Source organism: Trametes versicolor, assembly GCF_000271585.1.
Source record: "Trametes versicolor FP-101664 SS1 unplaced genomic scaffold TRAVEscaffold_4, whole genome shotgun sequence".
NCBI classification, from domain to species: domain Eukaryota; kingdom Fungi; phylum Basidiomycota; class Agaricomycetes; order Polyporales; family Polyporaceae; genus Trametes; species Trametes versicolor.
In genome coordinates this window covers 2,993,390-3,021,191 of record NW_007360324.1, presented here as the reverse complement: position 1 = coordinate 3,021,191, position 27,802 = coordinate 2,993,390, and the positions used below count along the sequence as shown (strand labels likewise).

The window sequence follows — 27,802 nt, the reverse complement described above, 5'->3', positions numbered from 1 at the left end:
CGAGTCGCCAGCACTTCGCACAAAAGCGTCGCTCCTGGCCCTGGTCGTTCGTGTTGTTTAACGGTTCACACGACTAAAGCTGCGCAAGGATGCATACCGAACAGAGTCCTTTGCTGGACTCGGAGGCGCTTTCGGCACCTACCGACCCGGAGATCTTGAAGCATGAACAGATGTACCAACGCTTCACGCGGGCGCAAAAAAGGGTCATCGTCTCCCTGATCGCATGGGCCGCTGTTATTCCTTGTAGGTCCTGCCCGGTAGATCGTGCTTTTGATATGGCACAGGCTCACCGCGCATCCCACAGTTTTGGCGTCAGGCTCTTTCATTCCATCAATACCAGAAATTGCTCGTGAGCTCGGGACCACGGGCGAAGTCGTCAGGTACGCATCTTCAGGCAAACCCTGGGAGAGATAAAATTGCTCACTCGCACTCTTACAATTAGCTTGGCGGTGAGCCTGTCGCTGGTTACAGCGTCGGCCGGCAGTTTACTATGGGCTACATATTCCGGCTCATGTACGCATCCGCTTTGACCTGCTCGCTCAGGTCGCAGAGCTGACATTGAGCACAGATGGACGCCGCTTGATATTCCTCATGTCACTGCCGTGTCTATGTATCGGTTCTGCGGGCGTCGCCCTGTCACAAACAGTCCCCACGCTCATGTTCTGGCGTGTCGTGCAAGCCTTCGGCGCGTCCAGCGGGATGTCGGTCGGAGCCGGCGCTATCGGCGACATCTACAAGCTGGAAGAACGAGGTGCTGCCATGGGCATCTTCTTCGGAGTACGTCTGTCTCTCTCGTAGCCCTCGACTGACTCACTAGGACTCACCCCGTGCTCCGCAGGCATCCCTTTTCGGGCCCGCAATTGCGCCATTATGCGGAGGCATTGCGTCGCACTACTACTCATGGCGCTATGGCCAGTGGGGGTTGTTCATCATGGGCCTGTTCGCTCTGGTCCCTGTGTACCTCTGGCTTCCGGAGACACTCGACCCCGAGAAAATCCGCAAGTGGGGAGCAACTGAGGAACACAGGAAGCCCATCTTCCTGAATCCGTTCAAGAGCTTGGCCCTGCTGCGTAGTCCGAACATCCTCATCATCGTAAGGTGTTCTGCTTCCTTTTCGCTGCAACGCAATAGCTGATCATGTTCGCACAGACGTTGGCGGGGACGGCGGCGCTCGTCACTGACTTCGTGCTCATGATACCACTCGCGTATACCATCGTACGTCATGTTTCGTGCCGACACGCTTCTCACGCTTCGCATGCTGAACCCAAACCGACAGGGAAAGCAATACAACATCTCGAACGAAGCGATCATTGGCGCCTTCTTCCTTCCCGCCGGCCTAGGCAACATCAGTAAGGCTTCTCCATTCCCCTCCTCTTGACCTCTTCTGACAAACGGGCTGCCAATATTGCAGTCGGTGCGCCGCTCGCAGGCCGTCTCTCCGACAAGGTAGTCGTCACATGGCGGAAGCGGCGTGGGGGCGTCTGGATCCCAGAGGACCGCCTCCGGGCCAGTCTCTGGGGCGCGGGCCTGTTCGTCCCGATGTCCGTGCTCCTCTCTGGTTTGACGACGCAGTTCGTCCCCGGGACCCTCGGGATCGTGCTCAACCTCGTCTGGCTGTTCATGAATGGCATCGGGGTATGTGTCTGCATCTATCAAATTTGTAGAGACCTGTCTCATTGACACGTCTTCGCGCATGACAGGTCGATATCGTTCTGTCCCCGTCGTCCGCATACTACGTGGACATCCTGCACTCGCGCAGCGCGGAGACCATGGCTGCAAGCGGGTGAGCGGCGTCTCGCTGCATAATCGTTCTCGCCACCGTTGCTCACACAGACATACTAGTTCATTCCGTGCTATGATCATCGCTTGTGTCACTGCATTCATCCTCCCGCTCATAAACGCGGTCGGTGTCGCCGCGACTGGGGCCATATTCGCTGCCATTGCCTGGCTAGGATTCGGGTACGTTGCATTCCTACGTACTAACTGCCTACTGGCCCACTGACGTTCCCTCTAGGATGTTCCTTCTCACGATCAAGTACGGCGATCGTATGCGCGCTTGGGTCGATGTCGGGTACTCGACGGTCCGCGACAACTGATGTCGATGAGCAGCAGTCGTCCTGCGCGCTCGGTTCTCTTCCCTGGGTTGGGGTCATGCCATGTGTTTACGAGAAAAAGTACGACCATAAGAGTCTGGGAGCTGTATCATTCTATAGAGTACATGAATGGACAATACCATGAAACACGGACGGCAAGGATAGCGGAGCGCCACGTCTTGGCGCATCACGGAGCATGCAGCGACAACTTACACATATACGTTGGTCAACGCCTGCAGCTATAAAGAACGAACCGGAATTTGTCTGACGTGGAGCCCTACTCGTCGAGCCCGACCCTCTCCTTGTACCGGCCAAGCGGTAATAACGGACGTTCGGGGACGACATGTCCCCAGGCGTGCCACTGTCCGTCGGCCCGTTTCTCCCACTCGAACTCGGTCGTGAACGCAACGCGCCGCAGGACCGAGGATCGTCTGTCGAAGTCCGCGAGCACCTGCCGCTGCAGTGCTTCGTCTCCGGCCCACGGGAACGCGTGTCGAAACCCCCCGCACAATTTCAGCGGGCCATCCGAAAGGAGGAAGGTATGAAGGCGGGGAAGGTGTGCAATGAGCCTTGTGCCGAGATTCAGCGGGTCGAGCTGTTCAGTAGGCATAGTAGGTCAGAAGGAACGATTGGCATTGCCACATGCCGCGAGGACGTACGTCAGGGAGCCCCGAGTATTCGATGAGCAGGTCGAGGCTCTCGAGGTACGCTAGCTGCGGCTTGATATCGGGTGCAGTTAGACTGTCTATCGCGTTTTCGGGTACGTGGATGCCGAGGTGACGTATAGGAGCTCCGGAACGCGCGATGTACGCGAGAGCGGTTGGCGCATCGTTGTCCCACAGCCCGCCGGCCGGATAGAATGTACCACGATATCGTCCGTATGTGGAGTCGCCCAAGCGTAAAGTGTGAATCGGTCAGCTGTGCCCTTGGGACACATTCGGCAGGAATGCGTCTAGTGCATGTGTCTCGTGCCTGGAGGCCCTGGCAGGACACGACAGCACCTCCAAAGCGCGATAGTCGGTTTCTTGAAAAGGGGGCCACGCCGTCGTCGAGCCGAAGTAGTGAATGTTAAGCGACTTTAGGCGGGGTGCCTGAGTAAAGCAGGGGAGCAACAGGAACTTCACGGGGAGCGAGGTTTGAAGTTTCTCTAGACACCTGAACACGGGTATACGGCTGAGAACGTCCCAAACCGTCACCAACAGTTCAGGTCTGACGGAGAGCGATAGAGCTCGAAGGTGGTGTTGAGAGTGCAATACCGTATGTTTGAAAAATTCGTCATAGGGGGCGTTGCTGTTGGAGTAGATGTGAACCCCGAGGGATGATAGAGCAGGCCAATGGTCGAGAGGGACGTCCTTCAGGCCGAAATCGTCTTCGCTGACCTGATCAAATGGCCGGTAGTCCTCGGCTATGAGCAGGTCTAACGTGCGAAGGGGCACCCTGCGGCTCTCCGTGGTCCGTAAGAGAATCCGCGGGACATTTGGTAAGGAGAGGTCGCAGGAAAACGAGTGGAGGTTGATCAAGCGAGGAAGCAACTGTTGCATCATCTCGCCCAGAGCCGTCTCACTTTCTAGGGTGACAGAGATGAATAGAGGGCGTCGGATATGAATGGATCGGGGGAAGACCGCAAGGTCGCGTGCGAAGGACGTCGTTTCCGGAGGTAGCGATAGGGTTTTGACGCAACACCATATTGCACGCGGCTGGAAGAGGTCTATGTGCTCGTAGAGCGCGATCGTCGCTGCCTCGTTCCACATCCTGCTGATCAACGCCAGCACAGAGATTTCGTGAATGGTCAGGAAGGAGCATATCTCGATGAAGACGTCGTAAGGAATCACGGGCCATTGAGGAACTTGAAGAGGTAAAGGTGTTTGTTGAATCTCACCCATATCTAGGAGATCGACTGACAGGAAACAAGGCGAGGCAGTGTTATGTGAGTTGGGAGCTCCGAGAGAGAGAGAGTGGATCTAGGTTCTCGTAGTCCGCGGATGTATTGGTGAATAGTTCTGCGATGTATGAATGTGGTCGGCAGAAGAGAGTCGTAATCGATAAGTATGGCAATTTTGATGGGGGTACTGCATAACAGGCACAAACAAGTGCGGCGGGATTTTCTTTTCCACTCCTCATTTGAGCCTATACTCATCATCCTTGATCCGCGGATCTGACCAAGTACTTACCATCACTCATCCAACAACATGCTCGTTCGAGTGATCCCTCCACTGATCGACCATCATGATATACTGCTCGGTTGCACCATGCCGGCGCACATAGGCAGCAATGCCCCGCTTCTCCCATCCTGTTTCCGCGCACAACTCGACACGCTGAAGGCCTTGCAAGAGGAGGGGTTTGATTTCCCGTACCCCAAGGACCTTCACGCTCTGGACAAGGCAGCGTGGCCGCTTGCGCTGATGGCTGAGGTCGTCTTCGACGTCAGACAGCAGACGATAACGTGTATCTTCGTCGACGGGTCCTCTGTCTCCTGGTCGTTGTCCACAATAAACAACAGATCCAGGTGCATGGCCGCCCTCGAGCTTATTATAGCTGCAGCGCGTTGGACATACTGCCCCGGTATCGATCCTGGTCTGAAGGAGGATCAGCCACCGTTCTCAACCGCAGAAGCTGCTCCCGTTTTCCCGACGGACAAGGTATCGGTTTTATCCGACCCCACTTCCTATCGCTCGGAGCACTCCCGTCAGAAGTTGCTACTCGACGCTACCGTGTCTGATTTCCGGAGCACCTTCCCCAACAGCCTCGGGCACAACTCCGATCCGATCCTTCTTTCGCCCCACTGGCTCTCGAGCTCGCCCCTACCGACGCCGATGGGTATCGGGCTAGTCATTCGCCCTCGGGAACCCATCCCTGTTTACAAATGGTACCGACCGGCGCCGACACTAGATTGGATCTTGCGTCGTTATGCGCGGGCCCTCCTGTTGGACACAGTTCGTGAGCACGTTTATCCCATGTTTTCCACCACTTGTATCCCCCTCCTTTGCGGATGGTTCATCTCCTATGCAACGGGTCGCGCAGGCGGCAGGCTACCCGCCTGGCCTGTACCCAGATTGGGCTGTCCGGAGTATGCTTAGGAAAACAGAAGCAGCTTTACGGGAGATGCCGCCAGATGCGAACGGGGGAGGACTTGGGGACGCCATGGCATGCGACGCAGTGACCCCGTCGGCGCCCGTCTTTTCCCCGTCATCGCAGGGTCCAGTGGTCTCGGACGAGATTATCCCCGCGAGCAGCGACTCAGCTAGACTCGCTACGGAAACCTGCGGATATTCCATACACACCCCTGTTGACTCCACGTGCTCGGCCCTCGTCCCTCCTGCCACCTCGTCCAGCATGCAATATGCTCCGGTGGCCGAGTTGCACACTCCCCCTCAAACACCTCCCAGCTTCGTTCCTTCAGGGCACGGAGCTGACATGTCGGTGTACAATGCGCTCACAGACTTCCGCTCGCGGTTGATCTCCCTCCGATCCCGTCTGCAGCACGAGCAGAGTATGCGGGATGATGAAGAGCTGGCCTCTTTGGGGATAAAGAACGGTCGGCGGCGCGCGCGAAGCTGCCACTACTCCACGGATGGGCGACATTTATCCCAAGTCGGAGTATCGACCCCGGCTTGCAGCTCCCCTCTTGCGCGCTGCGAACCCGTCTCCGCGGAGATGCTGGCTTCACTGCACTCGCAGGTAGCCAGGGAGCAGGAAGATTGATTGACAGGCGATGCAACTGGAGTCTGCCAGAATCGTCAGCTCGTCATTCATAATCAGTAGAGACATACAGCTACTGCATATTCAAACTGCTGCGCACTCGTCGGAAAGCAGAACGAAGTGCACTAGCACAAAGGCTGTGATATCCAACCGAAGGTGTATCTCTTGGATTCCATGCACGTATGTATCCGCACTATGTCCTCTTCATGTTGCCTGTCTCGAGATTTACACACTGCCTGCTTCTATGTCTATCGCTTCCGATGTCACTGTAGCTAACTAACGCACTTCCGAACTCTTGCCACCGAACTCTTTCGCGCCGCCTTCGATCGCTCCACGGCGACATCCTTGGTTTCCAAACTGCAACTATATGATGACCAGTTGTCCAACCAACGCACCAAGGCGCGCCGTGAACGGCCCAACGAGCTCCGCACAACGCGCACGATTCGTGGGCACCTCCGCAGCCTTCGTATATATCTGCCCACTCTGCGCCATCGTCCCGTAGAGCTCCAGGCGCCCCAGCCTGTATCCTGGCGACTCCATCAGGAGGTCTTCCAACGCCTGCAGTTCCTCCTGTACCAACGCCTCGCGGCCACGCTCGATGTGGAGCACCCAGCACAGCGCGTACTCTTCCGAGGAGGGCCGCCCTGCCTGCTCGCTCGCGCACAAGTTCAAGAAGGACCTCGCAAACCATAGCTTCGTGTCCAGCGGGGTTCGCACGAGCAGCTCGAGCCGCCGGAGCTGGTGGGGTAGTGCCAGGACGGCGGTGCGGCCACTTGAGCCCGGAGATTGCAGCTCGGCGAGCGTCGGACGGGACAAGCTGACCGCGAGGGCCGTCACCGGCGCAGAAGCGACGAAGTCGAGCATCTCCAGGACGGCGGACGGCCGGGTGTGCCACTTGCCCATGTCGAGCCGCGCAGCGTCTGTACCGTCCTCCTGCTCGGCGAACCCGAGCAGCTTGACGCGGCCTCCCTGCGAGCGCGTGTTCCCGAGGTAGAGGCGCGTGATTGATGCTAAGCCAGGCAGATGCACGCGCAAAGTGGTGGCGTGGCGAGCGACGTCACTGGCAGCGAGCCACCGTTCAGTCGCTTGAGGGAAAGAGAGGCAAATATGGACGGAGGGAGACAGGGCCAGTCGCGGTAATATGTATGTTTCGATTAGGTCGAGCTCTCCGATGAGGGAGAGCTTGCGCAAGCGAGGAAGGCGTACAATCTTCTCCTGGACGAGAAGGCGGTCCCAGAGATCGATCGCACCGTCATAGTGCACCGTCAAGGACACGAGGGACGAGCTTTCCAGCGCGTCAATGACATCGTCAACATCGATGTCATATCGCGCGTCCCCGGGGCGTAATACGAGGTTTTCAAGTGAGCTCGTGATAAAGCGAGACAGCGGCCAATCGCCCGGAATATCCAGTCGGCGGAGCACTGGGAGGGGGCAGCTGTCCAGAGAAGGAAGGTCCTCCCAGCTTGCAATCGCAACGTTTTCTTCTAAGCGCAGAGTCACGAGGTTGGGTAGACCCCGCACGAGGATCGCGGCAACGTCGTACACTGCGTGTCCGAAGAAAAACGTCACCGAGAGCTCAGTCAGCCTGTCGAGATGGGGGGCGAGCGTGCGACACTCTGGACCGCTGAGCAGCACGACACGGCATTTGACCAAACGTGGCGCGGAAAGCTCGAGGCACTGCTGCAGGAGCCCTTTGTAGTGCCTGCGATATCTGCGATCGAGTTTGGGGTCACCAAGTGGGTGGAATTGCAAATGTCCGAGCATGGCGGCCCAGAACTGGGGCATCCCGAGGATCAGGGAGCGCCAGTGCCTGCAGATGTGAGCAAGACGAATATCCGCGACGGTCCGGCGACATCGGTAGAAGATCGCCATGAGGATCTCGGCAGGGAGGCGATGAATGGGTGCTAGAAGGTTTCTGAGTGCGTTCAGGGTCTGAATGTGGCTTGCGTAGTGCTCGATCCTGTCGGTAGCTAGCGACAGGAGCTGTTCTTTGTCCTGGGATACGCGAAGCACGTCCGCATCCTCTTCTGGCAAGCTCGCTAGCAGCTCCGAAACGCCTTCGGGGAGACTCATCTGCTATGCCATATAAGCAGACCATACGGCTAGAACGATATTGTTGGACGTCTCACCTGGAAGTGGAAATCGTAGTGGGCGTGGTTTCATTGAGCGAGCGTTCCTCGTAACGTACGTGTACCTCACCCACTCCTGGCAGTGGCACACGCCCGATCAACTTATCACATGGCGCCGCAGGTCGGCGGATACGGTCCGCAGGGAGCTGCTTAGGAGTAATAAGTAAATACACGAATTACCGAGCGTTCCGCAACGACGCGACTAGTTGCATGACCGTTTTCCTCTCAAACACAACGCTAGTGGATCGTGTTAGGGCTCAACTGTACATCGCGTGAACTCGGAGTAGCTTACCACGTCAGCAAGCAGCCCAATATACAAGCAACACCCGTCGCTAAGTGACCTTTCTGCGCGATCAAGTTGAGCGGGACGTGAGCGTACGCCGCGCTGCTCCCTCGGACCAGCGCGCCCGCACCCGCAAACACCGCCAAGACCGGCATCGGGGGAACCGCACGCCTCCACCCCACCGCATCCGCCGCCCCGCGCTCGCGGAAGAACCTGCGCACGAAGGCCCACGCGTATGCGGCCCGGAGCGTCAGATTGGCGACGTTAGCCCATACGAGGCCCGCGTCGCCCATGCCCAGGCCGCGCGCGAGGCCGACGGCGGCCGCGATGAACACCCCCGAGAAAACGAGCATCCAGCGGCTCTGCGCGCGAAGGTCGGCGGGAGAGGCGGCGGAGGCGAAGAAGGCCTCGAGGACGCCATTAAAGGCCATCATCGGGATGTAGTACACGTAGACGTGGAGGATCGCGGGGGCGGAGGTCGCGAGATACTTGCGCGGGAGGACGAGAGAGATGGCGAGGGAGAGGTATGGGGGGCCGAATGTGACTGCGAGAAGGAGGAGGTGGGTGAAAGCGAGGAGGAGGGTGAGCAGGACGGTGGCCGCCGTGCGTAGAGCGTCCTTCTGCTCCTTGGCCTTCGAGTCGGAGGATGGAGAAGGCAGCGTTTTCGAGAAGAAGACGCGTGCGGTCTCTTCGATTGGTTGGAACACAATCCGGGCGATGAGCGAGCCGTAATTAGCTGCGACGGCGTATCCTCCTTGGTCAGCCAAAGGACTTAGTCGGGAGACCAAGAATTTGTCGCCCTCGGTCAGGAAATGCTTGACAACCGACTGTCCAGTCATGGCGACAGAAAGTCTGAAGAGAGCAGGCTCGAAGAATAGGGAATCCGTACTGTTGAGAACGGTGTTAGTCCGTTGCTAGATCTCAAGCTAGGGGACGTACCGATCCGCCTTCGTAACGGTGACTCGTTTCGGACGAAAGTCAAGGTTGTCACGACAGGCTACCGTAAAGGAGAGGAGCATGGTCAGACCGTACGCAGTCTGCCCGAGCGCAAATGCGACCAAGGCCCAATCCTCGGGGGCGCGAACTAGGACCAGAAAGGTGGTGACGGTCTTCAGTACCACGGCTGTCCCTTCTGCTCGTACCCGCACTTGAAATCTGAGTTCGTTCTGGGTGCGAATGTACATGGGCTCAGATAGCAGTTCGGAAAAGGCAGCGAGAGCATAGAGAACGACGCTGGTGCGGAAATGGGGCTGCGAGGAAGTTATCGAAGAGCTCATGACCAGGTATGCGAACGCGGAGAAGGCCGCAGTAGGTACGCCAAGCAAGACTGGGAGTAGGGAGACGTTGGTGATGAGACGCCTTGCTGTAGCTTCATCTGGTGAATGTTGGGTGTTCGTTTGTGCGCGGAGTAGAGCATTCCGAACGCCCTCGCGAGATAGGAACAGGATGGTGGAGAGTAGAAGCTCAAATTGGATAGACGTAGTGCCGAAGACTTGAGGAGAAACGAGCCTAACGAGAGCTTGATTCAGGACAAAAGTGATGATCCGGGAGAATAGCTGCAGTAGAACTAGACTCGATCCAGACGCAAGGGTGGCCGAGAGTAGGGAGGATTTAGAAGTGGCCATGGCTGCAGCAACTCAGATAGATCTAATAGCCTATGAAGCAATATGTACGCTGTTAGTACGTGCTTCTATTGCCCTTGCTGATAAGAGAGCTAGTATTACCACCTTGGTACATGGGTATCGGTATGTGTCCAGTATGATATATGACTGGAGGGCAACCGCCGGGTATGAATTCTGTATCGGAATAGTCTTGTTCAGAAAAAGTAAGCACGAGCATGTTTCGATAAAATTAGTCGTACATTTGATGCAATCAGACGCTGTTCGGAATGAGTATGTCGAATAACTAGAAATGGTGGTGGTGGTGGTGGTGGTAGAAGACAAGAAGACAGCAGGACACTCACGCTGGCTTGGGCTGTGCCACGCGCGGAGAGTGACCAGTTCGGTCACGGTCACATGACCGTGAGCTACTGTGACGCCTGACATAAGCGGGGCATGCTTGGGCAAGGTGGCGTCACGCGTGGCTCTTGTGCTCGAACGGCGACCATCTCATCCGCAGCTCCCTACTATGCTCTATAATATTCTGCCGAATGCCTTGCAGTATCTGCTAGCTTCCTGGCTTATACCCCATAAGACTGCTTTACAATTCGAGCTACGGCACGAACATGCTCTCTCAGCCCATAATCAAAGAGTTGTGTTCTCGGACGTCAAGCCGACCTCTGGATTCCGCCCGGAAACATTCTCAATCAAGACAACACCCACAACGGTACACAAGCCCCTCTCTGCTGCTGCCGCACGGTTTCGACACGGCGAGCCATGGGACCCTGTAGAGGTAGATGGGCCCGACGTACAGGACAGAGAGGTCTTGCTCCTCCTAGCCAAGATGGCGAACAACGCATACACGGAGCCTAAGCAGAAGGATTGGTATGACATCGGACCCAACTGGAACAATGTGAGTCCCACGTGAGTTTCACGGGTGTTCATGAACGACGCTGACGTTGCCGACCACGTTAGAGCTATCCCTTTGGATGGGAGCCTGACGCCGACGGGTTCCGGGGACACATCTTTGCTACTCCGGACAACTCTACCGTGATTATCGCCGTCAAGGGGACATCGCTAGTGTGGCCTATTGGTGGCGGCGGACCAACGCAACGCAAGGACAAGTACAACGACAACCTCTTGTTCTCATGCTGCTGCGCCCGCGTTGGCCCCACGTGGAGTACTGTCTGCGACTGCTATGAGGGCGGATATAAGTGCGACCAAGGCTGTCTAGAGAAGAGCCTTGCGGAAGATAGTTTGTTTTACTCCATCGGCGTCGTAAGTAGCACACGCAGCCAGAGAGCATCCTGGTGAGACTTACCATGTCGCTAGAATCTGTATAATAACGTCACATACATGTACCCTAACTCTAACATCTGGTTTATCGGTCAGTCCGCTGTTATACATCGCGCTGTACAATTGCTGACGAGTGCATGAAGGCCATTCACTTGGGGGCGCACTAGCCTCTCTCGTCGGAGTGACCTTCGGGAACCCAGTGGTCGCCTTTGAAGCACCCGCGGAACGTCTCGCCGCATCCCGCCTGCACCTCCCATCTCCTGTTCGTCTTCCCCACCTCTCTACGTCCCTTACCACGACTAAGTAGTGCTCGCACAGCCCTCCACCCAGCACGTCACGCACGTCTACAACACGGGTGACCCCATCCCCATGGGCACTTGCACCGGAGTCAGCTCCTCCTGCGCGATCGCCGGCCTTGCGCTGGAGACACGTTGCCACCTCGGGCGCGTCATTCGCTACGACGCCGTCTCGAAGCTGGGGTGGAGCGCGAACGTCGTGCACCACGGCATCCAGGCGCTCATCGACGGCATCCTGTCCAAAGAGGACCTCGACTGGGGTGAGGAGGGCGCGCCGCGGAGCGTGCCCGCGTTTTCGAGCGAGGAGGATTGTGTGGTAAGCGCGACTCACGTTTGTTCAATCAGTGTGTGGTGCTGAAGGTGCCCGTATCGCAGGACTGCTTCAACTGGGAATTTGGGAACTACCGTAACGCGTCCGCGATGGGATGCGGGGCCCGCGGCCTCGCTCACTGAGGGGGCTTCTAACGATTAGACTTACGACACATGATGATCATTGCTAACCTCTGGATTGTATCATAGCTTCCTAATGTATATAACAGTATGCAGACTATTATGCACGCTCTCGAGCGTTTTGTTCGTTGACTCTGCTCGGTCAGCTTCAAAAATGGTGCCCACGGCGGCGCTCCCTTTCACATCACTGATCAATTTAGATTTTACAACAGTTACAAGGACATTCCTAAGCCTTCTCGAGAAACCCTTCGAATTCCGGAGGAGGGCGAGGGAGATGTTCTTGAAAACCCACAGCCTAAACCCACTCCTGGTCAAGGCTTTCGCTTGGTTGTGGGTGCAGCCTGCAAATGGCCCGTGCCTCGCGTGGGAATTCCAGTGACTCGAAGGAGAAAAAGTATCGTACTACCGCAGCAGCACACCGACTTTGACTCCAAACCCCAGGTGAGTTCTAGCTGGCTGTTGCTCACAGCCATCGAACTCTGATAGCAGCCAAAGTATAGATACTTAGTACCGCCAAGCGACGCCAAGTTACGAGCGATCTGCGAACTATCACTTCAGACACGTACCTTTTTGACCTTCCCTCCGAATCGGATGTCCTCACGAGCGGCCGCACACAATGCCTCCTCACCCATTCATCGACTCCCACCAGAACTACTCGGGCCTATCCTTTGCGATGCTCAGCAGCGCCTTCAGGACATCTACTTTGCCCACGTTTGCCGTCACTGGCGCCTGCTTCTGCTCGCCACGCCCGAGTACTGGGTGTCTACACTGGAAACACTCCAGATCGCGCCTTACACGCCCGTTGGCCTGGTCATGCACTGTCTCAACCTATCATCCCCCCGCCCAATCAAACTGCAGGTGATATTCATGGGGCAGACCCAGTGCAGACTGCTTGCACCTCACGCGTCACGCATTGTGCAGCTGTCGATACTCGGATTCGTGGGCGAAGCTGCTGTGCAGGCTTTCGAAGGCCTCCTCAATGACGGTCTGCCGGCCCTCTCAGATATTCGGTACGATTGCGACGTTCCCTTCCTCGCCGCAACGCGGACGGTAGTGCATCCGCTATCGGACTTTCCGCTCCCGGCACTCCGCCACCTGGAAATCCTATCCTCATTCCCGCTTCACATGTGCGCAACATCAACACTGAAGCACCTGATTGTGAACGTGGAAGGGCCAGTGTGCGACGCGCACCGCTTCCGCGACACACTGAGCCGCTGCCGATTCCTGAAAACCCTCGCTTTCCGGCCCGATGATCCCAAAGAGCCCATTTCTGCACCCACCGGGCTCAACGAGCGTCCGCCACAGGACAAGATGCCCCGCCTCCACCGCCTCTCCGTCGCCGGCTCCGCGGGGTACATGACCGACATGCTCGCGCACCTCAACATGCCCCCGCCCGACAGCCTCCGCCTCCGCGCCACCCTCCCGCGCGTAGACCTCCGTGCTGTCCTGGCGTCCCCGACCGTCGCCGCGTGGAACATCGTCCCCGCGCTCACACGTCTCTACGTGGGGCGCACGTTCCACACCGGGCGCATACACATAATCGGGTACGCGCACGCGCCCAAGACGGCGGACAAGCACCGGGAACGGGAGCGGGAGCGCCTCGACATCGCGCTGTGGAGCAACTGGGCAGAGGACGACGCGCCCGTGCAGGTCCTGCGGGCGTTCACGGGCCCGGAATCGGAGGTTGCGGCGCTCGCGGTGGCCCTCCCGCGTCTCCCGCCCTCGCTGGAGCGCAGCGCGTGGGGCCGGCCCTGGGCGGGCTCGACGGGGGACGTGGGCTCGGGCACGTTCGAGCTGCCGCGTGCGCTCAGGCGGCTGGAGCTGCTTGGGGGTATGTCGGACTCGGTGAAGGTGCGCTTTGCGCGGGGGTTCGTGCGCGCCTCGGAGGGGGTGGATAGACCGCCATCGCGCGAACTCACGCTCTGCTGGGTGCTTGATGTCGCGCGTGGGTTTGCGTGTGAGGAACGTGCGGTGAATGAGCTGGGGAGACTGGGGAGGCTGCTCGAGGAGTTCGACAGTGAGGGATGTCGGCTTGGTCGGCTGGAGCTGTATGGTACCCTGCAGAGCTGGGTCATCGCTACGCGGGTTGGCGAGGTGAGTACGGACGCTCGGCGTTGTGCAGAGGTTGCTGGACCTTTCCTCTCCCGCTTTGAAGAGTTGGTCGACAGGGTGGTCCTTGTATAGAAGAAAAGGCTGCTGATTATTGTGCTGTATCATGTCTCTGGTAATGTACAGACATAATTTATATGCAGGCCTCTACTACTCGATCAATGACCTCTCACTAGCAGTTGAACGTTCACGTTAAGATCAACGAAATGCACGTCGCCTCGCGCGGCAGTTCGCACCAGTTTCCCACCCCGAAGTTACAGTTTTGGCGCTTTATAGCCACAGCATGATCATCCTGCCTCAGACTCTCACACAAGCAGGTCGGAGTCGTACACGGCTGCCCTAGAGAAAGACGTTCACAACCATAACCGTCCTAGTTCTGACGAGAGCCCTTTAGGTGAGCTCTGAAAAGTATGTCGCTAGTGCGCTCATAATAGCCGGTGCATAGTAGCCATCTGCGACAGGCCCACGTCAAGCCACACGCAACCTCGGATCCGGGTCATCGCACGCAAACTAACCGCGAATCACTCTCGACCTCAGAATGTTCTCAAGGGCGGTCTCTCACAATGTCTCTGCACCCGTCCATCGGCTACCACCAGAACTACTCATGGCGATCCTCTACGATGCTCAGCGACGCCTTCGCGACATTCGGTAGGGGTCAAACAATACCCCAGGCCGCCCTGCCCAATCACTTCGAGTGCGGCTCTGCCCATCCAGTTGAGAACGTCGAGCTCCTGGGCACCATCCTTCACTCTAGAGCTGATTGCATTCTCAAGCTGGATGGGTTGTCAGTCATAGCATATGCTAGTAGACGTGACCGCGAGAAGTGGGGCAGATCCCCTGACCTTGTGAACGATGTTCGTGAAGATCAGCGTCACGCAAGTGTTTGGCCGAGAATAACGGGTTCAACATCTTGCGCTGCCGACGGTGCTGCTCCCCTGGAGTAATCATTATTAGTACCGATGCACACCGAAAGGACCACTCTGACAATTTAGGCTCACCCAATGTGGAAAGCAACCCAGGACCGAGGCAGAGCCCGAAGATCCTGTAAACATGTCAGTGACAGTCGAGGCCACATACATGTAACATGATCATACGAAATGAATATATCGCTCTCCTCGTATACATCTTGATCCTTCACGTATATAGCGTGGAAAGCTCGCGGGTCGAACGTGAACAGCACCTTGGTCTGCGTGAAGGTGGGAACGGCGTTTAGTGAAGAGTAGTAGGTTTGGGTTTTCCTCCCCTTACCCCGAAAGATCCGTGAATGGTGGAAACTCGCCCGTATTCGATGACTTTTTCCACGAAGGCCCACCCGGCGCGTGGGTGAAACATTGCTTCGATGTTCCCTAGGAGAATGACGGTCAGTGGAATTCGTCATGGGGTTCAGATGGCTTACCTGCGATGAGAGAGTGATTTGCAACCCCAGGTATGTTGTCGAGAGGTGACTTGTATAAATTCCAACGGAGAAGTCGCCAACCGACATAGAGCGCGAGGGCATATCCGGCGAGCTGTAGTATGGAGGACATTGGAAGCAGGAAGCAGAAGCGATGAGCTGGCAACATCGATTGTGCCAGCAGCGCAGTATCCCAATGTTGCAATTGCCCTTCTTCACTGAGAGCGGAGCGAATAGCTCGCTGACCAATTGACACATGTGGCAATCCTACGTCTGTCTGAGATTTGCAGCGGCTTATAATCTTGAGGACTCAGAAAAGTCGGCGTCGGCGTCCTCAACGTTATAGAACTGTAAGAGATCATCGGTCATATACACTTGGCCTGTGGTTGCGAAGTGAGCCCCGATAGAGTCCTCGCACCATCGTACGCCACTGGCATACTCGTGAAACAGTAGTCATTTGTTAAACAAGGCATCGATACAATGACAGAATCTCTGAACGTCTTCAATCCAGGAGGTCGATAGCTGTCCTGATGCAACCCCAGGTATTGAGGGCGAAAACGCACCGGCGAGCCAGAAGTGAAGATGCAGATATACAGTGGATGTAGAGCGCGTGATGGGAGTTGGAGAGACCCTGCTCAGCTCATAGGACAAAGGACAAAGATCATAGGCAGAGGCCCGAGGGTGATGCGCAGAACTTCAGAGAGCAGAGAGCAGACTTCCAGACAAGACACCGTCGCCACCAGAGAGGCCACTAGGGACTGCTGCGATGCCGCCAGGAGAGTGTGCGCCGGCGTTCGCGTTGGGGTTGACGTTCCATGCAGTGCCGATGCCCAAGCCCGTACCTCCGGCGCCGGTTCCGCCGGTTCCGCCGTACCCGACCACCCGCCACTTGCCAGTTTGGGTGCAGTGTGCGGCGTGCTCGAGTAGCCCACGGTAGAGGACGTCGTTGAAGCCGATGCACTGGAGGCCGATGCAGGCGGCCTTGAGCGCGCCAGCCGAATAGAGCTGCCCGGTCTCGTAGATGTTCTGCGGAGAGGTGTTCTTGCGCCCAGCTAGCGTCTCTCTGATCAACGCTTGAGATGTCTGGTAGTATGTTACCGATGACATCAGGGTTCAGTGCGCGAAGGGTAGCATGACTTGCCTCGGGAGACAGGCACTCCCACTCCTGCGAGCAGAGGTCCTCAAGGCGAAAGGACTGGTAAATTCCAGCGTAGTACCAATTGCCGTCCTTGTTGAAGAAGCATTCTGTTCGACAGTCGTGTAAGGACGACCACGAGATTTACGCTAGAGCTCGTACCTGTCGGTTTGTCTAGCTTTGCAGCGAGGTCGACTGCGGACCATCGGTGTGCAGTAGTAACGCGAGGGTTCGTGCTGCATTTGAAGGCGGGTGTGAGGTAGTAGCCATGCTCTTCACGCTCTGGGCACCACGTCGTGGTGGATTGTTGAAAGATGCGATAATTTCCAATCCTAGATATATGCGCGTTATTATCGTGCGTATGATGTCGAAATGTACGCACTGAGATCGCAGATGCTGTTTGTTTTTCAGTCAGTTGTCGATATACGATAGAACACAGCGCAAGCGAACTTACGCCGCCTGTCGTACTGATGAAGTCATGCACAGAGTAAGGCGAGGGGATGATGATGGGGGTGAGCGCATCGTTCGGGATGCCGCGGGGAAGAGCGAGAGACGCCAGAACAGCGTATCGGGATTGAATCTTCTCGGTAGTCGTGGCCGTGGGGAGCGTAGGCTGCCAACATGAGGGTAAATAAGGACTCGTTGACAGAATGTAGCTAAACGCATACCACCCGTTCCCCCTCAACAGGCGTCCAAGGGGACTCAAGATTATCGCAGTCCCTGAGCGGGTTTGGCGTAGCATATACACTTGCAGGGCTACCGTTTGTGGCGTCCCTCAGGACGTCCGTCCCGTGACTGCCATGGCGTAAGGTCTTCATAACGTTGTTCACGGTGGTCTCGATATTCTGCTTCAGTAGCTTGTGGCCGAGAGGCTTGTCAGTGCGAGCAAAACATGCAAACTGTGTTAAATACCTTATATTCATTTTGAACGTCTTCTCTCGCGTTGGGAGGGCGATTCTCCGTCATGTTTAAAGATGCCAACTTATTCTCCAATGTCTGCATGCATTCAACCAATTTGCGAACTTCCGTGGGCGCCGCTACGTTCTTGCTGCTAGGGCCGTCGTTTCCCGGCTGCCTATGATCACTGGCCATGACCTCTAGCTGTTTGACTAGGTTCTCCTTTTCGTTGCTGAGATCTTGAATCTTCTCTGCCTTTTCGCGAACCGACGAACAGGCCTCTGCGAGGCGTCCTACAGCAACGTCGCGAGCCGAAAGGGCTTCTAAAACACGCAAGCGCTCTAGTCTGATGTTCATCTCGTATTCCGCCGCATGCATGTCGTACTGATAAGGTTGGTGACTATTGAAATCATCGCTGAAGCGTAAAAGGTTGAGAAGATACCTGTTCTCCGGCGTTTCCAATATTCAGTCCTCCAGCGTGATCCTCGACAACGACGCTGTCCGGGTTCAAGAAATTGAGCGTACGTTTGGACAGAGAAGACTGGGAAGCAAGCATCTGTGCAATCAAGACGACGCTGCCCGACGATGGTGGTGGTTTGGGACAAGAAACGGTCGCCCAAACGCGGAAGGTGAGCAGGATGGACGATGACGCTGTGCTGCCATTTCGGATCCCCGGGCCGTTGGGCCGTCGGCACTGACGAGGACGCTCGGCGCGTCGTGGTCAACGTCCGCGGCGTTCCGCACGGCTTCCTTCACATCCTCGACCTCGTTCCCCATCTGCTTGCTTGTTGCTCTTCAGTTTTCCTCGTTGTGCCCCAGCTGATCTCGTCTTCGCAACCTACTCATCATGGCTTCCGCAAAGCTCGCGCAGTTGATCATCCGAGTGAGTCTGCCCCGCACACGGGCAGTTCACGTCCTGAACCACGTAAGACGCTAGCGAAACCCATAAGCAACCAAATCAAGATACAAGCCAAGCAGTGAGTGGACCTTCATTCTTCAAACCGCGATGGAGATGCTAACTATGCTTCAGGCATGAGACGTTCCGCACGTTCTGTGTTGCCCTTGCGCAGCGCATGTACCAGACAGAAGTGCGGCTGCGCACGAACCTCCTTGGGGAGCCTGCGAAGCACGTCCGACCTCTCTCCGAAACCAAGTACGCCCGAATATCCGCTGAACGCAACCTAAACACTGACACTCTGATTAGGGCCATCGAGAACGGCGCGAACGCGCTTGCAGAAGGGTTCCTGTTCACAGTCGCAGCGGGGTTGATTATCGCGGAGACATGGCGCAGCTCGCGGAATCAGACGAAGCGACGAGACTCGGTCGACGAATCGTTGGACGAGCTCAAGGAGTGCGTGGGCGAACTCTCGAAGCGTATGGACTCGCTCGAGAAGGCCTACGAGGAGCGGCTTGCGGAGCAGTCTCTGCGGTACGTCTGGTTGCTCCTTACAATATTTGGATCATGAAGTGAAGCTCAGCCCATGACTTGCACAGCCATGATGAGATTGCACGAATACTGCACCGCGTCGTGGAGATTGGGTTGAGAGGAGGCTGGGCCGAGTTTGAGGGCACCCCGTTGCAGCTACCCCGAATCGAGCTCGCTCGGAAGTCGCCGTCGTCTTCCGACTCTCCATCCACAAGCACCTCATCAGATACCCCATCAGATTCTAGTGAACCCTCACCTGCATAATGAGATCTCGTCAACATGCTTTCCGCCGCATATAATCGTATATATATTCTTAGATCTAATAGAGACAGCGTACCCTTCAAGTTTGCATGTCGTGAATGTTTGAGTGCTGAAGTAACGCTTATGCACCGTCAATGAATTGGGTTCCTCACGTTTTCAAAACATTGTGTCTTGCAAAAGGTGGGTATAATACATTGTTTGTAACACATTTCGTCTTCTACACGACTTGGCTCCTAGGAGGTATACTGCCCTCAGACTGCACCTTATTCTTTCGACGAAGCAGCAGCGGCCTTGACCTGCTCTATGCGTCCGTGAAGTAGGCTGAGCACAGTGTCCACGCCCTTAAGCACGCCCTCGTCCGGCCCAGCCCCAGGCACGATCTTCGTATGCGCGAAGTCGATCAACTTGACGATGTACGGCGGTCCTACGGGCTGCTTGCTCCCGTTCTCGTCCGCCTCGTCCTCATCTTCATCCTCGTCTTCCTCGTCGCCGCCTTCCTCGAGCCAATGGAGGCCTTCGCGTGCGCGTTCCAAGTCGGCTTCGTAGATGACAAGAAGGCTGCCGCCAACCATGCGCATGTGCACTTCTGCGAGCGCGTCGCGGATCTCGGCGATGTCTTCCCGCAGGGACTCCAGGATAGGTTCGAGAATGTCCGCGGGGAGGCCTGTGCCTTGGCTGGGTTCGTTGCCCGGGACGGCGATCGTCACGGTGGCGGGCGCGTTCGTCTCAGGTGGGGGAGCCTCAGGTGCGATGGGAAAGAACCGAGCGATCCCGTCAGGGAGATCTGCAGCTTTTATTGACTTCCCGTACGCCTTTGGGGTGTTCACCACCTTGCCAGTGACCAAATCGTACACCTGAAACCCTAGTAAGACAGGGCGAAACACCGGGAGCGCGCACATACTTGGAAACCCGTCAGGCGCACCCCAGTCTCGAACGACGTCGTGTCGCGCGCAGTCTTCTCCATGCGCGCGCGTTTCTCCGGGGTGGCTTCATCGTCGTACAGCACCGTGCCGAGCTTGATATCGAGGATGTTCGGCTTCAGGAAGCGGTGTGAAAGGTTCTCCAGCACGATGGAATGTGTATCCGCGAACTACCAAATAAGCCCCACCGCTCTCGCGCACCCCAATCAGGTAAATTGTACTCATCTTTCTCGCCGTCTGGCACCGTGTCCACGACCACAAGCGGCCCGCCCTGTTCGCCCGCCGGTGCGCTGTTGTCCACTTGACCTTCAAGACGCAGTGTGCCGTAGAACTTCGGCACGAACGGGCGCAGGGGCGCAAAGTCCGGGTTTGTCGAGAGCGAGTGGTAGAACGCGACTTCGTGCTCGAGCGCGGGCTTGATGAGCAGCGAGCCGTCCTCGCTCGCGAGCACGCCGGGGTGGCCGCCGACCTGCGACTCGAGCGGGGTGACCACGCCCGATAGCGGCATGGGTGTCCGTGCGCCAGACGCAGCGGTGGGGGCGAGCGTGTCGGGCATGTCGTTGTTCAGTACGGGAGTCGGTCGATGGCGGGGGTGGTGATGGTATCAAGCCAAGCCTGGGGCGACTCCTTGGTAGGCGTTTGTCGGATTCCGAGTACGTTGAGCTTATTGTCGTACGCAGAAGTCAATCAGGGGTCTAGACAGCCTCGAACGACCGGTGTAGCGTTCCGGCAGCGGTGCATGTAAAACGGCGCGCATATGCACTGGCATCATGGTCGCAGTACGAGTGCAAGGAGCGTACGAGACCGAATCCAGCGGCCCACACCTTGTCCACTGCCCTCATCACCGCAGGCTCTCTTTCTGACCGACCTGTTCTTGCACCATGTCCACCGCCCTCGCACAAAGCCACGACGAGAGCGTCCTTCTGACGATCACCCTGTCACCGACATCCGCATTGCACGCCAACCCGGACGGATTGGCGGTGCACCCGCTCATCAAACGCCTAGGCCGCGTCGGCGAGCTCCAGGACGTCCAGGTGCTCAGCGTGCCGCGCCAGAGCTGGCCGCGCGTCGAGGGCGAGGTCGTCGACGCGCTGAACGCGCTCCCGGGCGTGCTGCGTGTCGACGTGCAGGAGAGGCTGAAGCTGAGGCCGAAACGGGGAGCAGACGAGCTGTGAACCTCGCCGATACCCTGCCCCATATCCCGCGGGTGTCGCTCGAGGTGAGTAGTCTCTCACACGCTATTCGCCGTGCTACACGGATCTGTCCCACAGGAAGGGGCTGTACGTGGTATACGGGGAGCGTCATGAATACGTACGAGAAGACGTCGGGCTGTGTAACAGTGTATGTTAGTTGGAGAAGTACCCATATATGTATGGTTTGCCAATGTCCCGAGGACCCAGGAGCTCCCAAGATCTCATCTGTGGACGCCAAAGTAGAGTGCGCGTGCCGTAAAAACCAGAAGGCTATGGCACAGACCCCGGCTAGCTACAGCACGCGTATACGGAACGCGATGGACGTGAGCCAGTCATAGTGAATATGCGTATGTATATCATCTACGTATCGTGAGCATAGATACAGGTGTCATGTAAGCGTGTCCAGAGCATGCGATGCGAATATAGTACAATCCAATCCAAAAATGCAAGAAAGCAAAGTAATATAAGTCGGGAGTGGGCAGGCTTGCCTTCCCTACATGACGGTGCAGCACCAGCCGAAGCAGGAGGACAGCATGCCCCATAATGAGCAGGCGCTAGCCTGCTCCTCGGCGGTCTTAATCGCTCCGCCAGCCCGGCGGACGGTGATCGTATATTCGCGGGCCTGGCCAGAGGAAGGGACGGGGTACCACCACTTGAGCGTCTGGCCCTCGAGCGTCCAGCGTCCAGCCGAGATGTCGACGTCGAGCGCAAGGAGATGGGGGTCGTCAGAGAGCAGCCTCAACGGATCTACAGCGTGGCCGGAGTTCACGCCGGTGAGAGTATCGAAGGACTTGGAGAGCGGACCGTGGTGGGAGGAGGCAGGTGACTGTTCACGTTGCGGGGTTGAGAGTGCCTTGCCGCTTGCGTAGTGTACCAGGGGCACGTATATCTCCGTTGGTAACTCCGCTTCGTCGTGCCGCAAGGATACGAAGGTTCTGAGCCCGAGGCCTTCTCGCCGAGGTGCATCTTCCGGGCGGACACGCACGGTGAGCTTGAACTCCGCCTTGGAGAGGTCGAACTGAATGTCGGACGGGATGCCGACGACTGCGGTAGGGAAGGGTCTGCAGAACGCTTTCGCAGCGCGCGTCCCGTCCGTGAGGAAGTCGTATGCACTGTCCCAATGTGCGAACGGGTTCGGAGCGGGCATACGCGACGAAACAGCGGTGTCGTCGCTCGCAGGGCTCTCCGGAACGATCGTGGAGAGGGAGAGGCTCGACCCGGTAGACGGTGTAGCGCTGCGGCGAAGTTTATTGTGTCCAGCGCTGGGGAACGCGTCACCCTTCTGCATCCGATACTGAGTCGTCGGGCGCAGGTCGTCCGGACTCCAGACGCTCAGGTCCTCCATGTTCCAGCCATCGCCCCATGCGTGCGAGTTATCCGGGCAGTAGTTCCAGATCGTGTAGTTGAGCGCGTTCGGGCCATCGGCGGCGTTCAGGCTCGCGTCAAGCGCCTTCTGCTGGTTGGAAAAGTCGCCCTTGTACTTCCCGCCGTCCGTGTAGCCGTACGCTTTCTTGCCGTCCATGTCGTACGGAATGCCAATCTCGCCAATGATGGTTGGATACGCGCCGAGGATCTCCGCGTCGGCCTTCAGATAGCCGAGCTGCTCTTGTAGCGATTTGCGGATCGCGCGCTCTCCAATCTTCACCGCGGGGAGATTTGACGAATACTTGCCGCGGAGTATGCCCAGTGCGTCAGCGTTGAACCAGTTCCAGTGCCGTGTGACGAGGGTGAGGCCATCGTAGTAGTGGGTAGACAGGCAGCAACGGCCCTTGAGATAGTCTTCGCTGATCTCCGGAGGAGGGACGAATACGGGTGGGGCTACGAACAAGATCGCCTCGGGATGGGACTCCCGCATGCGCATAGCGAAATCCTGCCAATGAGGCCGCCAGAAGTCGTCGATGAACACGACCTCCTGGCCGTCAGCGCGGTAGCGGAAGTAGTCCGGGATGAGCACAGCGCCACTCTCAATATCCCACACCCCATGCAGCGCCCATATGCATGTCCCAAGCTTCCAGCCAGGGTCGCGCCGCCAGCCCCACTTCGGGTGGACGCCGCCGACTTCGGACTCGGGGTCCGCCCACATCTTCTGCCCTTGTGGGTCGATGGTCACCGTTCCGTCGCGCTTCGGACCCATCGTCGTGAACTTCCAGTTGTCGACAGTCTGCGCACGGCCGACGCCGAGCCGCAGCGACTGCGCGGGGGTGGGGAACGAGCCCTTCTTCAGCGTCGAGCCCTGCTTCGTCGGTACGGTGTTGAGGTCCGCATAGCCGCAGAAGCCTTCGTATGGCTCGTTCATGCTGTCCCAGCCAATGACGCACTCTTCTAGCAGGTCGCCCGCGTTACGGATGCGGTCCGCGAGCTGCGCGAACGCGGCGATGAAGTGCGACTGGAGGTAGTCTTGGATGTTCTGTCCGTCGATTATGCACTTGGGGGCAAATTCACGGCCGGCGAAGAAGAGGGTGAAGAGGGTTTGAGAAGCGAGACGACCATAGTTTGTGCTCCAGATCATGGCGGGCAGGTCGGCGGGGTTGGCATCCGCTGGAGTGGGGTATTCAGAGTGTAGAATAGCGGATTGCGTCGCGGTGAAGTTGCGGGGGTTGATACCGCAGGCGGGTAGGGTCCAGTACGGAGCACCAGAGCCTCCAGAGAAGCGCGACCACTGTTCACAACGTCAGTAACCACGAGTCACGTTCACTGCGCACACTCACTATGTCCTGATGAGGATCCAGATACACCTTGAAGCCATATTCCTTGCACTTTCGAAGGACACGGACGGTGTATTCCATGAACTCGTAGTCATACTTGCCGCTGGACGGGGGATGAGACTACGCGGAATCAAAGCTAAAGCTAGGGTACTCACGGGCCTGCATGTTCTAGCGCCTCCCAAGTGACGACGTATCTCAGCATGTTGTAACCCCATCCCTTGAGACGAGCGAGGTGGACATCGGCGGATCCGTCGTCGAGATTGAGCGGGCGCCCGACAAAGCTCTCTTCCCCGCTTTCGCCTGCCTCCCAGAAACCATCTAGTTGCTGTGATTGGGCGTCGACAGGAGCCTTGTCCGCGCCAGAGAGGTTGACGCCGCGCAGGAGGATCGTACGACCAGCGTTGTCGACGAAATGGGCGTCGGTGGTGTGAATGAAGTGAGGCGAAGTCGGTTGGCCCGTCGCCGGGGAGATAGCTGGCACCCTTGGCATTATGAGCGCAGGATCAACGTCGTGCCGAAGGTGTTGGGCACCGTTGTCGAGGCAGAGGTTAGGTAGAGGTGATGGGGGTCACGAAGAAGTCGCAGTGCGCTACATAGAGCCAGATTAGTCTTACCATCGAATATTGACCGCCTTAACCTATGCTTGCAAAGATTGTAAGACCGGTAATTGCCGGAGTTTATTACATTTTGTATGTGGTACTAACTCATGTTTGGCGCGATTCCGGCGCACACCTCGAGCTCTTTCTCGCTCACCACTTGCATGCAGATACTATTATCCAGTCAATCCTCGACGTTTCGTACCATATCGACCTTTTCTAGGTTTGAGGATCACAAGCGTGCACTAAAGTTAATAAAACGGGAGTGCTGAGCAGAGTATTTGCACAGGTAAGCTCACTTCCACGCTGAGCACTCGAGCTCGACATTGAGCGGACAGCTGTTCTGAGAACAAGAATGAATGCTTTCTACAGAGGTAGACTTCTATGCTCTCGGGAAAACGGCGCGCCTTTGAGCGAGTAGGATGAGCCAGGGCGGGGATGTACTCCCCCATCCCCGCCCTGGCCATCCCTCAAGCAGTGTGGCATCCCGTCTGTCTAAGGTCAGAACGACGCTGCCATCAAGCAACATGCTTTTGCCTTGCGTTTGCGGCGCGCAGTACGGACTTCTGGCGGCCGAAGTTCGTGGTTCTCCAGGAACTGGAAGCGTGTGTTGCAAGGATGTCATGGTCAAGACCCGCGGGGTGCAACAAGAAATCATCTCGACAGAATCGTTCGAGGTATCAAGGGCCTGTGGGTTACATTTACTTGAATTCGGTAAGTACGCAAGGTACGTGGTGTACAGCCAAGTTGATAATCTCCGCCAGGCCGGGACGTTTATTCCTCTGATGCTCGTTCGAAGGCCCGGACTTCCGACGGACATAATGCGATAAGACGCTCAATCTCGCTCAATTGCAGACCTGGTTCACCCACGGTCCATTTTGACTTATATCCTCCCAAACATGCAGAGATTCGTCGCTGACGCCCTGTACAGCCCATTCCAGATCCACGAGGCAGCTACACACAGCCCACCTATTCCCCCTCCGACCTCACGTCATCTTTCCTCCGTTTGCTTCTTGTGAGCATTCAATCTGGTCATCCGAGTACCGTGCTGTGCATTCTGGAAAGCCCAACTCGTTCCGACTGTCAGATCTGCCCCCCACTCGTGTTTTCATCATGGCAGCTCCTCCGACCAGAATTCCCCCGCGTCCCGGCCGCTGCAGCTCACAGGCGTCCCGTTTCGCCTGCTCTTCAACACGACAGAAGCTGTGGATAGTTGTGATTGTTCTCACCGCCTTGCGCGAAGGAGGAAGGGACTTCTGACACGTTGTTTCCGCTCACCTTCGAAGATATAAGCCACGTCCGATCTTAGGGCAAGGATGCTCGGCCCTATCCCGACCGCCTCCCGGCCACAATCGGCTGCGTCATCCACTTAATGAACGACAACACTTCTTGGATTCCCCTTCATGACTCCTTGCCCGACACAGCCACAACTCCCGAGTCCGCTTCCGACTCCTTACTCTCGCAGTGGTTCGAGTCACTCGAACATGTAAGTCCTCGTCTGCGGGCCTGCATACGTGGTGTTCTTACTGTACTCTACAGGATAACATCTCGCCCCGGGGTGGGGACGATCGACGAACAAGTATGGACCTTCAACATCCTCACAGTGCGCCTGACGAATACTGGCAACACTGTGTTGGCGTCCGCCAACAGGATGCCCCTAAACCGCCCCCGCGAGATGAGGTAGGTCATCCCCTTTGACGTCTACTACTCATAGCTGACCGTGTATTGGGCTGCTGTAGATGTTGTCTCCGTTGGTACTTCACGGGATGCAGCAGCTCCTCCCGTTTCGAAACGCACTTATCCCTCCTACCCCTCCCTTACCGAAATCCCCGTTGCCCCCCACCACTTCACCAAATTACGCTTATTCCTCCTTAACACCTGCACAAGCGATATCGCCTACCTCACCTTCGATCCCCTATTTTCCGATGCCGACATATTACAATGTCCCCAATGGTCAACACCCTACCTTCTACGCGTCTCCGCCAAGTCAGCATCTGCCGAGTTACGAAGGGTCGCCTGGTGGAGCGTCGGTCTCCTCCTACCGTAGCCTTGGTCAGACCACCTCGCCCGGACAGGCGTCCGTCTACTACAGTCTCCCCCCTTCTCCTGCGACAGTGTACTATACCCCGATGCAGGCGGGGCCCTCGACGCTTCCTGACATTCCTTGCGAGGGCTGGGGCGTGCCTTCCTTCAACACGCCGTCCACGCCAACTCCACTCCCCCGTATTTGCATCGAGCAGACCATTCAGTACACACATCACAAGGAGACTGGAGACGAGGACGTCTTTATGAGCGGCGGCGTTCGGGGGGTGCTCGTACGCGATGTCCTCAAGGATCGCGTCGCTCTGGATGGGCACGACGAGCCTACGGTTGCAGGAGGCGTCGACCGCAGCATACATCTGGTCATCGCGGTGAGGATTTTTGTCAGGGCGGAGGCGCATCCTCGTCATCATACTGACCTCCCCTCCCTCCCTCTCCAGTGGCCCGGCTATAAACACAAAGGACACTACATCTCCTTGAAGAATAGCGGCGTTAAGATCACTCGTGGGAAGCTCGCCAAGACGATATGCAAACACATTTCCTCGTTTATGAACGGCGCGGCGGTCAGTCGCTCGCATCTCCTTGTGCGCGTACTTCGAGACTCACGACCTGTTCTCGGTACGCAGAAGACACGCGTGCAGCGGAAACATGCGCAGTGGGCGATCGGGCCACGCGGTATCACCATTGATAGGCTTTGGCTGGTGTCCCTCGCGAAGGCGCAGAAAAGTGGCGTCTGGCTCGCTGGACTCGAAATGTCCCCGTGATGCTGCTCTTGCTCTCCTGCCCCGCATGGATCGGAAACTTCTTGCGCCACCCCATCTCTCCTGCACTGCTCCCCCCTTGCTATGCTATCCCTCTCGCATCGTCCTTGCAGGTCCTTACGCACTCGATCGCCGTCACATTCGCTGCTTCGTTGTGACTAGCGTCTGCGCCTTCCAGTGCCTGCGCGCCCTCTCTTCTTGTTTCGTTCCTGCGGCGCGCAGAGTCGTCTTGTCTCACGGTTCGAACGCAATCCTCCCTGCTTGTCCACTTATTCCGCTCTTGCTCTCGATTCCCGCTCCTCGTCGGGTCGTATTACTCTCGAATGGAAGAGGCTCTTCCCCTTCCACTCTGCCCCTACTGATCATTTCCCGCCTTCCTCAAGGTCACGACAACTTCATCAGTCGACGCCCTCTATTCACCAGCAGGCGATTGCTCACCTCGGTCAGGCATATATCCACGTATGGGCCGCGAATGAGTGCGCGCCACTAGCTATCGATGAGTGTGCTTGGGAGCCGAGTATA

The 27,802-nt window shown here is 57.2% G+C and overlaps 14 protein-coding genes across 14 annotated transcripts; 7 read left to right on the top strand and 7 right to left on the bottom strand.

Moving 5' to 3' along the window:
• Nucleotides 1-89: 89 nt before the first annotated feature.
• TRAVEDRAFT_118605 (MFS general substrate transporter) lies at nt 90-2,096 on the top strand (the record flags this gene model as incomplete). Its single annotated transcript, XM_008038905.1, has 11 exons — nt 90-243; nt 305-380; nt 443-513; nt 569-777; nt 839-1,093; nt 1,150-1,215; nt 1,277-1,349; nt 1,412-1,635; nt 1,701-1,783; nt 1,843-1,959; nt 2,015-2,096. 11 exons carry the CDS (start codon nt 90-92, stop codon nt 2,094-2,096), a joined length of 1,410 nt encoding a protein of 469 aa, XP_008037096.1.
• Nucleotides 2,097-2,370: 274 nt separating this feature from the next.
• TRAVEDRAFT_46245 (uncharacterized protein) lies at nt 2,371-3,976 on the bottom strand (the record flags this gene model as incomplete). Its single annotated transcript, XM_008038199.1, has 3 exons — nt 2,371-2,688; nt 2,753-2,812; nt 3,095-3,976. The coding sequence occupies 3 exons, from the start codon at nt 3,974-3,976 to the stop codon at nt 2,371-2,373; spliced, it is 1,260 nt and encodes a 419-aa protein (XP_008036390.1).
• Nucleotides 3,977-4,342: 366 nt separating this feature from the next.
• On the top strand, nt 4,343-5,795 carry TRAVEDRAFT_46244 (uncharacterized protein; the record flags this gene model as incomplete). Its single annotated transcript, XM_008038198.1, has 2 exons — nt 4,343-5,026; nt 5,115-5,795. The coding sequence occupies 2 exons, from the start codon at nt 4,343-4,345 to the stop codon at nt 5,793-5,795; spliced, it is 1,365 nt and encodes a 454-aa protein (XP_008036389.1).
• Nucleotides 5,796-6,155: 360 nt separating this feature from the next.
• Nucleotides 6,156-7,865, bottom strand: TRAVEDRAFT_71209 (uncharacterized protein; the record flags this gene model as incomplete). The annotated part of the gene is made up of 1 exon (XM_008038904.1): nt 6,156-7,865. One exon carries the CDS (start codon nt 7,863-7,865, stop codon nt 6,156-6,158), a length of 1,710 nt encoding a protein of 569 aa, XP_008037095.1.
• A 232-nt stretch (nt 7,866-8,097) lies between these two features.
• Nucleotides 8,098-9,829, bottom strand: TRAVEDRAFT_119198 (Rft-1-domain-containing protein; the record flags this gene model as incomplete). The annotated part of the gene is made up of 3 exons (XM_008038903.1): nt 8,098-8,158; nt 8,214-9,092; nt 9,144-9,829. The coding sequence occupies 3 exons, from the start codon at nt 9,827-9,829 to the stop codon at nt 8,098-8,100; spliced, it is 1,626 nt and encodes a 541-aa protein (XP_008037094.1).
• Nucleotides 9,830-10,334: 505 nt separating this feature from the next.
• TRAVEDRAFT_146754 (alpha/beta-hydrolase) lies at nt 10,335-11,918 on the top strand. The gene is made up of 6 exons (XM_008038902.1): nt 10,335-10,715; nt 10,778-11,080; nt 11,135-11,189; nt 11,242-11,360; nt 11,417-11,710; nt 11,770-11,918. Exons 1-6 carry the CDS (start codon nt 10,647-10,649, stop codon nt 11,845-11,847), a joined length of 918 nt encoding a protein of 305 aa, XP_008037093.1. The 5' UTR covers nt 10,335-10,646; the 3' UTR covers nt 11,848-11,918.
• A 517-nt stretch (nt 11,919-12,435) lies between these two features.
• On the top strand, nt 12,436-14,028 carry TRAVEDRAFT_46240 (uncharacterized protein; the record flags this gene model as incomplete). The annotated part of the gene is made up of 1 exon (XM_008038197.1): nt 12,436-14,028. One exon carries the CDS (start codon nt 12,436-12,438, stop codon nt 14,026-14,028), a length of 1,593 nt encoding a protein of 530 aa, XP_008036388.1.
• Nucleotides 14,029-14,754: 726 nt separating this feature from the next.
• On the bottom strand, nt 14,755-15,479 carry TRAVEDRAFT_46239 (uncharacterized protein; the record flags this gene model as incomplete). Its single annotated transcript, XM_008038196.1, has 5 exons — nt 14,755-14,888; nt 14,952-14,995; nt 15,048-15,139; nt 15,202-15,299; nt 15,350-15,479. The coding sequence occupies 5 exons, from the start codon at nt 15,477-15,479 to the stop codon at nt 14,755-14,757; spliced, it is 498 nt and encodes a 165-aa protein (XP_008036387.1).
• A 563-nt stretch (nt 15,480-16,042) lies between these two features.
• TRAVEDRAFT_19515 (uncharacterized protein) lies at nt 16,043-17,756 on the bottom strand (the record flags this gene model as incomplete). Its single annotated transcript, XM_008037848.1, has 7 exons — nt 16,043-16,419; nt 16,445-16,591; nt 16,644-16,813; nt 16,864-16,877; nt 16,936-17,094; nt 17,150-17,353; nt 17,394-17,756. The coding sequence occupies 7 exons, from the start codon at nt 17,754-17,756 to the stop codon at nt 16,043-16,045; spliced, it is 1,434 nt and encodes a 477-aa protein (XP_008036039.1).
• A 402-nt stretch (nt 17,757-18,158) lies between these two features.
• On the top strand, nt 18,159-19,137 carry TRAVEDRAFT_146752 (OPA3-domain-containing protein). Its single transcript, XM_008038901.1, has 5 exons — nt 18,159-18,261; nt 18,309-18,355; nt 18,409-18,531; nt 18,583-18,807; nt 18,873-19,137. Exons 1-5 carry the CDS (start codon nt 18,226-18,228, stop codon nt 19,066-19,068), a joined length of 627 nt encoding a protein of 208 aa, XP_008037092.1. The 5' UTR covers nt 18,159-18,225; the 3' UTR covers nt 19,069-19,137.
• Nucleotides 19,138-19,328: 191 nt separating this feature from the next.
• On the bottom strand, nt 19,329-20,493 carry TRAVEDRAFT_118834 (SAICAR synthase-like protein; the record flags this gene model as incomplete). The annotated part of the gene is made up of 3 exons (XM_008038900.1): nt 19,329-19,919; nt 19,967-20,155; nt 20,230-20,493. 3 exons carry the CDS (start codon nt 20,491-20,493, stop codon nt 19,329-19,331), a joined length of 1,044 nt encoding a protein of 347 aa, XP_008037091.1.
• Nucleotides 20,494-20,866: 373 nt separating this feature from the next.
• TRAVEDRAFT_118541 (uncharacterized protein) lies at nt 20,867-21,160 on the top strand (the record flags this gene model as incomplete). Its single annotated transcript, XM_008038899.1, has 1 exon — nt 20,867-21,160. The coding sequence occupies one exon, from the start codon at nt 20,867-20,869 to the stop codon at nt 21,158-21,160; it is 294 nt and encodes a 97-aa protein (XP_008037090.1).
• Nucleotides 21,161-21,671: 511 nt separating this feature from the next.
• TRAVEDRAFT_46234 (glycoside hydrolase) lies at nt 21,672-24,373 on the bottom strand (the record flags this gene model as incomplete). Its single annotated transcript, XM_008038195.1, has 3 exons — nt 21,672-23,837; nt 23,887-23,986; nt 24,039-24,373. The coding sequence occupies 3 exons, from the start codon at nt 24,371-24,373 to the stop codon at nt 21,672-21,674; spliced, it is 2,601 nt and encodes an 866-aa protein (XP_008036386.1).
• Nucleotides 24,374-25,851: 1,478 nt separating this feature from the next.
• TRAVEDRAFT_46233 (uncharacterized protein) lies at nt 25,852-27,283 on the top strand (the record flags this gene model as incomplete). Its single annotated transcript, XM_008038194.1, has 5 exons — nt 25,852-25,965; nt 26,019-26,159; nt 26,219-26,890; nt 26,960-27,082; nt 27,146-27,283. 5 exons carry the CDS (start codon nt 25,852-25,854, stop codon nt 27,281-27,283), a joined length of 1,188 nt encoding a protein of 395 aa, XP_008036385.1.
• Nucleotides 27,284-27,802: the final 519 nt, after the last annotated feature.